The following is an 11,707-nucleotide window of genomic DNA, read 5'->3' as shown; positions in this document are numbered from 1 at the left end:
CCCCCACAACCTTGCTCTGTTCACCGGCATGTTACAAAACCTTTGAAGAATTTGCAAATGTGAAAAAAAACTAAACACATTAACAATAGTCTTTTTGGGGACAAAGAGAGGACAGTCTGTCACACTTATTAGGGGGAACATCACTAACCAGGAGGTCGCTACTGCACACCGTCACCACCAATTATGCATCTATCTGGACTGGAGGGGGTCCCCATGGGGGAGGGCCACAGAATGCTCCTGCTTATCTGGTCTATTCTGGAATGACCCAGTAATTTAAATAGAGTTACTCTTCTTTTCTGCAATGGAAATCAATGGCGTGTTGGACAAAAGTCCAAACGTGTTTTCAATGTTCCACAAAATAAATATTTCTCCTCAGCATGACAGACACATGCTGTAGCCTATTTTCCGCGTCCCATGTTTACAAGAATTTGCATATTCGAAAAGTGACAGTTGTGAGCTGCGGCGGAGCGAACGTCATTAGCAGCAGTCAGCACCATTAGCGTAGAGGGGAGGGAGACACTAAACGCAAGGCCCCGGGGCGAGGCTGCAAATGAAGTGCTTCCCTCCACGCGAATCAGGAATCTTCTCCCTCATCTGAAACCTCATTATGCATTTACTAGGAGCAGCCGGGGGCAAACCGGGGCGACTCATCAGGGCTGAGTAAGTGGCGGGGAGTGAGTCTCTGCCACGCCACAGCGCCCAGTTGTCACTGACCTGCTCCTCTCGGCGCGAGAGGGAGCAGATGTTAAATGCTTCCAGTCATCCCTCATATTCGTCACCGGAACACGCGCACGTCTGGTGTACACAGTCGCACAGACATTTGCAGGTTAAGTCGTGCTGGTACAGGAGAATAGCGGTGAAAGCCTAATTCTCGTTACCTGACAGCATTCACTATTCTAATCAAACGCCGTCAACTGACGAACAGACAATCTTAATCTGCCTTTCTCCTCCTGCTCGTAATCTTAAACCATTTAGGTATCCTTTATCCTTTAATTCCACAGATAATTGAATTAATCCCCTGGCCTCGGAAGAAAACCATTTGACAAATTGAACATACAAAGGCTAGTAGCTTATTCGGCTTCATCTCCACAAAAACAGATTCTACACATCAGGTCCACGCGCAGCCCTTTATTAAGCTAAAAAAGTAAACTTATTTCTGCAAAGTCACTGAATTGCTGAAAAGGTGAACAGGTTGAAGTAATGAGGAGGGGGGGGGGGGGGAGTCAGGTGGCTGAGCGGTTAGGGAGTCGGGCTAGTAATGAAGGTTACCGGTTCGATTCCCGGCTGTGCAATGACGTTGTGTCCTTGGGCAAGGCACTTCACCCTACTTGCCTCGGGGGGAATGTCCCTGTACTTACTGTAAGTAGCTCTGGATAAGAGCGTCTTCTAAATGACTAAATGTAAGTATTTGTATTTCACCAAAGACTGCAGACAGGGCACACCAATTAGGCGCTTCTGCTCTCACACCTGTCTCAGGTAAGGTTACATCAGTCACTAATTAGCCCAGCAGTCAGCACAGTATTTCACAGCTGAAAATGACTAAATAGGTTAAGAGACCGAATGCATACCGATAGCCCAGTGGACCAGGCCTGAAGTTAGGATCATATGAAACTGAACCACCCACTCGCTTCTCCCCATTCCGCTCCCCCCGTTTCTCAAATCCACGGACTGTGTCTGGTGACAACAGAAACACGTAGGGGGCGCTGTCCTCGTGACAATGTTTATCACCTCCACGAGGGAAAGGGGCGGACATCCAATGAGTGAAGAAGGCGATTGGTTCATAGCTTCGTATATAGTCCGTCGTGCGCATCTTTGTCTATTATCTACGGGGATTTTGCTTGCAGGGGGTGTTCACGTGTGTAAAAGTAAGACAATCAATGGAGCTTCGGCTGTTGGAATGAATATTGTGCGCAGCTTGTAAAATCAGTTCACTACGGACCTTGAAAAGTCAATGAAGGAGACCAGATTCTGTGTACAAGCTTTTTCCTGAATCAGGATGGATCCCAACCAGAGCGTGAAGTGTAAAATAGTGGTTGTCGGGGACAGCCAGTGCGGAAAGACAGCTTTACTTCATGTCTTCGCGAAAGATTGCTTTCCAGAGGTACGTGGAGAACATGTTGACCTATAGTTTACCGTTAAATTGGAACTTTTCGCAGAGACGAAGGCATAGCCTATCAATGAAAAACATTTATAGGGCAAAATCATTTTAAAGCACGACCGGTGTTTCTTATTTGCAATGTCATCATTAAGAAAACGATAGCCAACAAAATATGCGGATAAACTGATGTCCTTTATGGATTTGTTTGTTGTATATGTTCTGAAGAGAACTAATTTTATTATGCCTTTTTTCATAGACCTATGTTCCCACGGTGTTTGAAAACTACACGGCCAGTTTTGAAATCGACACTAAAAGAATAGAACTCAGTCTTTGGGACACATCAGGTGAGGTTTTTCGTGTTCTACGTTAGCATCGTATTTATAATATTACATCTGAATAACAAGTGCATGAATCGCACTCAGTTGGGAGTGAAACATCGGTTTAAAAATGAGTCCACCACATTCGAAAGTTTGTGGGGAAATTACGAGTTTGCGGAATTGCCGTGAAATTGTAATTTGAGCGGTCATTCACTGCCCAGACAACTACTATTTGACCCTAGAAGAATGTTATGAGAATGTTATGACTATGACTTGCAGGAATGCGATGATGGGATGCTATATGTCACGGATTTATGTCTTCCTGTGTGCAGTGTCCACATACCCGCTTTTTACGCCTCTGAGCAGGTGCGTGTTTGGCACCAAATATAGGATTAATGGAAGGCATAGCCTACTGAAGGAGACGTTAAAAAGTGAATGCAATTTCTGACCCCTGCCACATTACTCACAACCTGCTTTGAGGTTGACCCACCCCCTGCTGCCTGTCTCAGAGCTGTAGAGCGTGGGCATGTGGAGAGGTGAGTGGCCTCTCTGGGATACCTCTGTGACCTCCAGTCGATAGCGGAGGTATGGCCAGGTCAGAGTCTGATTTTACAGCAGAGCTTGTGAGAGCTGACCTCCCCTGGCTCCTCAGAGCTGGCCCTCAGTCTCCCGAGGATCTGGCCGGAAACCAACAGGAGGGACATCCGAGTTGTTCGCTATTCTTGGCTATGGTAGCAGTAGGGGATCTAACACCAAAACCACTTTGACTTTGGAACAAGTGGCTTGATGGCAATAGAGAGGGCTTGACTGTTTAGAATGGGAGAAAACAACAGGCAGGTGAATTCATGCCTCCAGTTTTGTAGAGAAGTGGGGTGCCTGGCACACGGCTTGCTTGCCCAATGCCACAGCGACCTGTGCATGTTGAATTGGGTCATGTTTGCGTTGTGGGCCCCCACCCCCTCCCTTCTCAGCATTCTGAAGTGGGTGAATCCAGGCAGTGGGGTGGGTTGGAGGACTAGAGGGTAACGGGCTTATCAATCAGGTGAGGGAGGAGGACATCTTTTGTTGTCTTCTGTTCTTCAGAGCAGGTAATAAGTCCAAGCTTTCCTTGCAATGCTCATTACAATCTAGAGGTCAATCATTAACTCCTTGCTGACAGCTGTCCCTGTGCTTTGTCTCCTGTACTGTAAATTCCGTCTGAGACGGGTCACATGCCCAGTAGAGGGCGGAGAGGCTTAGAGGCAGGCTCTAGGCCGGTGCTCCCAACTGTAGGTAGCACGTTGTGTTGGTAGCGTGCTAACTCTAAAACACATGGCTGGAAACTCTGCCAGCTGCTGATTCTCAGTGAATATCACAACATGTTTTCTCAGAGGGTCTTTGAGGTTGTCCCTTCACTACTTCAGACAACAAGAAAGCTGGCCAAAGTGGATTTGGGTTGGTCCTCTCCTCTGTGGCTGTGCCTGGGGGATCTAATTCTAACCCTCTGTCACTGTTGGGGGAACTGGATCTCCTTTTTAGCTGGGGCATCTGGATTGGGGGAAACTGGAGTTGCATGTCTGGCATGCCACTCACAAAAGGCTTGTTTTTTTTTTCTCTCCTCACAAAGATCCCATTGTTGGTAATCCTGAGTTTTGGAAGCATGTTTTGTCCTGCTCAGCATGTTTATATTTTTCCATGAAATTAAAGGTTTTGCCTTTTTTTCTATGACAAATATTTGATCGACTCACGGCTGTACTTCTCAGTATTGTATGGTAGTAACCAAATGTATCATTTATAAAGCAATTTTTTTTCTTCCTCCGTTTTAGCTGTAGAAGAAGTATCTGTTGGCAACATTGTTTCTCACGTTCACGCCCTAAGCATCGCTTGCAATGGAACTCGTGTGTGGAGCAACCTGGAAGATGTTATGATAGAGCAGCTTTTCAACCCTCTCCTCAGACAGGGAGATGTTATGATGGAGCAGCTTTTCAACCCTCTCCTCAGACAGGGAGATGTTATGATGGAGCAGCTTTTCAACCCTCTCCTCAGACAGGGAGATGTTATGATGGAGCAGCTTTTCAACCCTCTCCTCAGACAGGGAGATGTTATGATGGAGCAGCTTTTCAACCCTCTCCTCAGACAGGGAGATGTTATGATGGAGCTTCCCTCTGACAGACTGCTCACCATTTGTGTCAGGCTCCATATGGAAGTAATGGAAGGTCTCCCACAGAAAGTGATGGCCCTGTCAGTGGTCAGGGACAGAGACGGGAGTCCCCAGTGACCTCTCCTCTCCACACGGTAAAACATGTCCTCCATCATCAGAGGAGATTAATGTCCGGTCTTACTTCGCTGGTCGGAGGGTGGAAAGGTCATCAACGCTCCGATCCTCCCGGTTTACAAATGGATGCCACTGGAGCAGACAAGTAATTTCCTCGCTTCTCTGTCTGGTGAAACGTCTGGACTTGGTCTTTTGTTTGGAAAGGGTTGTGGTTTACAGACTCCCTTCTTCCCAGGGTGGTAGTGGAAACTGTCGTTTCCCAGATTATTGTGGCTGATTCTCTGTGGTTAATGTGAATGCAAATACACACAGGAATGTTCTTCAGAGTCGGCTGGGAGCTCTTTCCTTTGAACCTCGCAAAGACCTTTCAGTCCGACAGCTGTGGTGTGAGGCAGGGATGGGCTGAGCTGTGTGGCTCAGGGGGTGGTGGTGGTGGGCAGGACTTGCCTCAGGGCTGATGGGGAAATCAAGTTAATCATCTGCCAGTCAGCATGGCAATCATCCCCCTGTTTAGTCTGACCTGCTGGACCCTGTGTCACAATGTGTGGCCTCATCTAGCTCTCAACAGACTGGCTGTCACAAAGCCACATAAAGCTTTTTGAGTCTGTAGGTGAATTTGGTAAGAAGCACAGATTCTCACCAATTTGCTACGACAAAACCCATCCTTGGGTTCTCTGGGGCAAACGGGTATAGGTCAGATGAGGGCGAGCTAGCAGGCATCCCAGAGGTTAAGGGTTCTCCAGACAGACAGGCAGGGGATATTTACAGGCTAGTTAACCGTTTACAAGAACAAACATTGTCCTGTCCTGTAGGCAGTTCCAGAGAGGACAGTGAGCCAGAACAATGATGGGAATCCCAGATATGAACAAATGTCTGTGTGGATCTGGTCATGGCAACTCGAGGTTGTGGTTTGACACATTTTCCACAAATGTGTTCCCCTCTACATGTTTTATGAGGCTGCCCATGTTGAGACTATGATTTTAAGTGCAGACTGGATGTTGCATTAGGGCCATGCGTGGTTTTGTGGCAAATTCATGCGGATGTGAAATGTTAATATAATTTAGTGAATCTAACCACCTAGTTTTTCCTTCGACGGAAAGCCATCCATTTAAACAACTCCTAGTCAGTCTTGCTGAATACATTCATCTGCATTCCTGTTTGATGGAACTCCATACCCCCTCCCACCCCGTTTCCTAGAAACAAGCCCCATGACTTGTCATCATCAAATACCGTAACTGTCAGCGTAACATCAGGAACAAAAGCGCCTCTCCTGTCCCCCTCCCCCCCCACCTTCTCCTCCTCTTCTCTGACAGTAATGATTGAATACTCCGGCTTCTCTCACCCTCTCCTCCCAGGGGTCTGTATGTGTTCTGTCAGCTGTTGGGGTGACGACAATGTGGGGGGTTGGACGCGGGGGGGATTCGGGTCTTTATCACCTCCAGTTTGCTGGTCTCAAAGGATGTCCCAGCAATATGGATGAAAACAAAATTCCCAGGATTCCTGGCAGTGGCACAGTGTTCTCCATGGCACCCAGATATTCCGTTGTTAGTTGTTCTGGACGTCTTGCAGACTCGGGTGCTGTTGACTTCAGTGATTTACCTTTACAAGCTTTCGGCCTGGCTTGTCTTTTTATAATGAACTGTGCCCATTTATTTGAGAAAACAAAAGCTTTGATATTGTGTACAACATGTTCATACAGATTCAGAGAAATGCAGATGGGTCTTATGTCTGGCTATGCAAATGTAATAGTTTGCAGACAGTAAATCTGGTACAGATATATTCCCATGCCTAGATTTATCTAGAATTTTATAAGGGTGCTTGTAGTGTCTTAAATACCTCAAACTCCCTCAATAAAATGTCTCCTTGTCTGATTTCTGTGTGTATGGACGTTTATGGTCCAGAGAACAGTCCCTCAGGCAGTTGGAAGCATAAATGAGCAACAGTTTACATGTTTGATGAAATAATATTGTTGGATGCGTGTTCTGTCAGGTCTGAAGGAACCGTTATAAAAGAGTTTTCTGGAACTGCAACCGGAGTCATTGATGTTGTGAGATATGCATGGCAGAAAAGAGGAAATGAAATGTTTTGGTTATGGTTTACCTGAACTCCTGTTCCTGACCTGTGTGCATGTGCCGGCAGGTTCTCCATACTACGACAACGTGCGACCTCTCTCCTACCCGGACTCTGACGCTGTCCTCATCTGTTTTGACATCAGCCGGCCAGAGACCCTGGACAGCGTGCTGAAGAAGGTGAGTGACGGAGAGAGATGGGAGCGTTTACGTCCAGGAAGCTGCATCACCTGTGTTCCCCCCCCCCCCCCCCCCCCCCCCCCCCCCCCGGAGGTGGAGCAGGAAGTATGTTCACGCAGTCTCCTGACCCTCACTAGAAACCCCATCTCTGTGTTACTGGGTCAAGTGGTTTCTGAAAAGCTTCCTCTGGCAGGAAAAACAGAATTAGGTCCGTACCAGAGAGGACAGGGTCGTACCACTGTGAGAGAGGCTGGGAGGGAGGGGGTTTGGGGGTTGTACTACAGAGTGAGAGTGTTGGAGGGAGGGGGGGTTGATTCCTCAGACTCACGTGAGGCTGAGCAGGACGGTTCTCACGTGGTGACCCAGGCAGGGTGACCTTTGACCTGTGTTGTCATTGAGTACAGGACCAGCTGGGAGTAGTGTGGTCAAGTGAGGAGGCAGAGGGAAAGTGAAAGAGAAGGAGGGAGCAATACCCTGTAGAAAACAATCACCAGCCTGTGTCTCTCTCTCTCTCTCACACTCACTCACTCACTCACTCACTCACTCACTCTCACACACACACACACCTCCCCTCCTTAGGGCCCCATGTCTGGCCCACACACACACAGACAGCAAGGATCAGACTAAGTACTGTACAGAGACTGGCAACATTGAATAATGCCCTTCTTAGAGGAAGGCTTGCAGTTCATGGCCCAGTATAATCCCTGAGCAAATACAGTAGTTAAGGATGTTTTCCTGTACTGCTGTCGTTGTGAAGAGCTCCGACTCAAGAGTGGCTCATTATTTTGGCAGTGTGAGATGAGGGACTCCAAGCAGGACGGCTGTCATCTAGCCATGCAGCCTTATGTGTTGTCTTTTAGAACAGTAGTCATCTACCTTGTTCCTCAGGACCCACTGTCCTGTGTGTTCTAGATGTTTCCCTGCTCCAACTCACCTGATTCAAATGAATGGGTATCAGGCTTCTGGAGAACTCTATAACAACAATTAATTTGAACCATGGAAAAATCTCAAACATAACAGGACAGTGGGCCCTGAGACCAGGGCCGAAGACCAGTGCTCCAGAAGAAACCCCTGAATGTGGCTTTCCTGGTTTTGAAATGTTTCTGTCCTCCAGTGGAGAGGTGAGATCCAGGAGTTCTGCCCCAACACCAAGATGCTGCTGGTGGGCTGCAAGTCGGACCTCCGCACCGACCTCACCACTCTGGTGGAGCTGTCCAATCACAGACAGACACCCGTGTCATATGATCAGGTGGGTGTTGATGATCATGTCCGTTCTGGCCTGTATAAACATGGAAAGTGCTAAAAGGATTGCTAGTAATCCAAACAGTTTTCCCTTTCATGAACTGACTTTGTTCCTTTTAGGGGTTAGAAGAGATTCTGACAGTGTGTGTGTGTGTACCTGCTCCTCTCTCAGGGCTCCAACATGGCCAAGCAGCTGAGTGCCCCCTACATCGAGTGTTCCTCCCTGCAGTCTGAGAACAGCGTCAGAGACATCTTCCACGTGGCCACGCTGGCCTGCGTCAACAAGAACAGCAAGAACGTCAAGCGCAGCAAGTCCTCCAGGGCCACCAAGAGGATCTCGCACATGCCCAACAGGCCCGAGCTGGCGGCGGTGGCCTCGGACATACGCAAAGACAAGGCCAAGAGCTGTGCCATCATGTGATTGGCCAAGACTAGGGACACTGTCGCTGTTGTGGACGAATGGGATCGGGATGAGGAGGAAGTGACACGGAGCACTAGCTTCCTCTCTTCTTCTACACACGTGCCAAGCATTGAGAGGGGGTGCCACACTGCTCTGCACTTTAAACCATCTGCTCATCTCTCTGTTTGGTCCTGGACCACGAACAATATTAAACCCTGTTCTACAGTCCTGCAGGAATCATGGACTGTTGGCTGGAGACAATGAAGGAAATGTCTGGAGCTTGCCAATGTCTTCTGGAAGAAAAAAAGTTTGGGGAATTTCTGAAGCCTAAACTTGTCAACAAAGCAAACTAGGGCCACACAGGAAGACATGCAGACTTCTGACTTCTACCAGACCTTTCTTCTGCTCCCCCCGTAGTGACATCATAACCTTTGTGGCCCAGGTCGAGGATCCGGACAGGAAGTTATTATAAGCGGTGTCAGGTTAAGGTTTTGCCCTTGAAGGAAAAAAAAGATGGAGGAATCACCAGTGAGAAAATTGTTCTAGAAAGCGAAAGGCTGCTGCTGCTGTTCATCGACATCATCATCGGCCTATGGATTTCTTGCACTGGCCGCAGGGTCTGGCAAGACGTTTTAATGACACTCTCACTGTGGTTGCACAGGCAAGCCCCCCCCCCCCCCCCCTCCACCACTCTCTTTTGTTACTGCCTTGAAACATTCAAATGGAGATGAAATGTGTGTTTTGGTCGACGCTGTTGCGCACTGTTAACAATGGTATCTGAAAGCCGCCTTTTTAATGTGCTTTGCTCTGTCTGCGAAACGTTCTAGCACTGTTCAAACCTCCCGTTTGTTGCTTATTTAATTTACAACCAAAGAATCTGAACAGGGCAGAGGTCGCTTGCAGTAGCACAGCCTATTTTCTAGCGTGTGCTTTGCTTGTGTGCCCCCCCCCCCCCCCCCCTCCAAGTCTGGCGTGCAGCCCTGACAGCAGTGCCTCCGACCACAGATAGGAAGAGGAGGGTGAAGCAGACCACTTCTACATGCTTAACCCCCCACACACACACACACACATGCCTCAACCACAGCAATTACAAGCCCTATACCCCCCCCCTCCACCAAGCCGCTAGCCACCTTCTAGCCTTGCCATTGGACACCCCCTGCCCCAGAACAAGCCACTGCAGCTCTCCCACACACCTCAAACCCACTGAATAAGCCTCCTGTTTCTCACTGTCCATGGGCCTTTGTGGGGTCTGGGTGCATGTTCTGTACAGCCTCGCCCTGCTCTGACATGACCTGCTGTCTGGAAGGGCCCATGGTTCAGTTTACAATGTTTTACAGTTGAAAGACAAGGTTGTATGGGATGAAGGGTTCATAAGAGAATATCAGGATTCTTTCTGGAGTAAATTCGCAGCAAATACACATCTTGGTCTGGAGGGATTCACTCTGAAGAGGGATTCACTGATGAAGAATCATCAGAGGACGGGGGTGGGGGTGGAGTTGGGTATCTAACGAGCTTACAGACTCGGTAGCTGGCATCCTCATTACTTCATGAAGCACATCCTGGTCAGTCTCCTCCCCCTCATGACGTATCGTTACATATCGTACCGTTACTATCTCAGTCGTTGGTTAGTTTAACCAAACATTTCCAGAACTGGAGACGTTCGGCAGTCTGCTCTCAGAAGGATCTCTGAGGTGTTTACTGTCTGAAAATAGTTAAATTAAAGTTGCCACGGTGTTAGCTGTAGAACATCTATCTTTTTGAATGTTCGTCCATTTGTACGTCTGTATGATTGGTGTTTCCACAGTATTTATTGAAGTTATATATTTTTCTTCCCTTGCCAATAAAGTTGTGTTGTAAAATTGCTATTCCTTTACTGTTGTTACTTACCCGTTGAGGAGAGACAGATAATTGCATCACTTGGGACTTTGCATGCCTCCTGCATAAATACTACGTGAGAGCTTCATTAAGTCACATTCTCTTGTCATGCAGTTTTTATATCCATGTTCCGAAGAGGGCATATCCGACTGCAGCGCAGTAGGCAGAATCCTCTCAAGCAGAAGTATATTGGGTAAAGAAATAAGATGCTTGTTGGGTCAAGCATTACATCTTGTCTTCTTCGGTCCCAAAGCAGTAGGCCTACAAGCCTTTTCTGTAAACGGACGTTGTCTAAGATATTTTACTAAAGCCGCTTTGACAGTATCTCGTATGCATCCTGGCCTCCACTGACGATTTTCACCCACTAAATGTAGCGGTTGTTAGCATCTGACGAAATGTTTTATGCGACTGAGCTTCGGGAACCGGAGCGCCTTGTGAATCACTATGATTTAGACAACACTGGATTCGTCTGCTCAACAGATTCGGGAAATTGAGGAATTCATGCCCCGCTGATCCTGAGCCTGTGAGCGAGGAATGCACCGCGCCGTCCAACTGCTCTTGATGTAGCCTATTATGCGCTGAAAGCGCAGTTGTTGGCCATGATGTATTTTTTCACGGACCATTTCCTCCCATAACAGCACTGTCATGCTGAAAACGGCGCTTGCAACCGGGGACTCCAATGGTAGAGACCCCCCATGCATTGCAGTTCAATCATTGTCACATCCGACACTTCTGTGAGTCAGTCATTATTTATTAAATCATCGCTATTTTAATTTTACAAATCCAACTTCCCCCTCCCAGTCTGATAATGGAGCACCCCTCTCCCTCTCTTTCTCTGTCTTTTAATCAGAATGACCCTAGAGAGGTTGTAGATGTCCTCATGACATGGGTGGAAGGAACATGGGTGCGCACCAGAGGAGATGACTGGGACTGGACCTCGGCCCCAGAGGAGATGACCGGGACTGGACCTCGGCCCCAGAGGAGATGACTGGGACTGGACCTCGGCCCCAGAGGAGATGACCGGGACTGGACCTCGGCCCCAGAGGAGATGACCGGGACTGGACCTCGGCCCCAGAGGAGATGACCGGGACTGGACCTCGGCCCCAGAGGAGATGACTGACCTCCAGGTCTCTAGCAGGCATGCAGTTACTCCTTTGACTCTACCTCCAGATGTCGTTGTTATGACGACAATATTCAAGACATTTTACCTGACAGAAGAACATTGCTTTTTGCCTTCTCTCCTGTTCATTAGTCACAACCCAGTTTAATGAG

At 48.1% G+C, this 11,707-nt stretch overlaps 1 protein-coding gene across 1 annotated transcript; it reads left to right on the top strand.

Annotated features, from left to right (window-relative positions):
- Positions 1-1,843: 1,843 nt before the first annotated feature.
- LOC136961403 (rho-related GTP-binding protein RhoE) lies at positions 1,844-10,416 on the top strand. The gene is made up of 5 exons (XM_067255129.1): positions 1,844-2,101; positions 2,355-2,442; positions 6,809-6,918; positions 8,033-8,167; positions 8,333-10,416. The coding sequence occupies exons 1-5, from the start codon at positions 1,997-1,999 to the stop codon at positions 8,579-8,581; spliced, it is 687 nt and encodes a 228-aa protein (XP_067111230.1). The 5' UTR covers positions 1,844-1,996; the 3' UTR covers positions 8,582-10,416.
- The last annotated feature ends 1,291 nt before the right edge of the window (positions 10,417-11,707 follow it).

Source organism: Osmerus mordax, chromosome 2, assembly GCF_038355195.1.
Source record: "Osmerus mordax isolate fOsmMor3 chromosome 2, fOsmMor3.pri, whole genome shotgun sequence".
Classification (NCBI taxonomy): domain Eukaryota; kingdom Metazoa; phylum Chordata; class Actinopteri; order Osmeriformes; family Osmeridae; genus Osmerus; species Osmerus mordax.
Note: the sequence above shows the minus strand (reverse complement) of the source record. Positions and strands in the feature narration are given on the sequence as shown.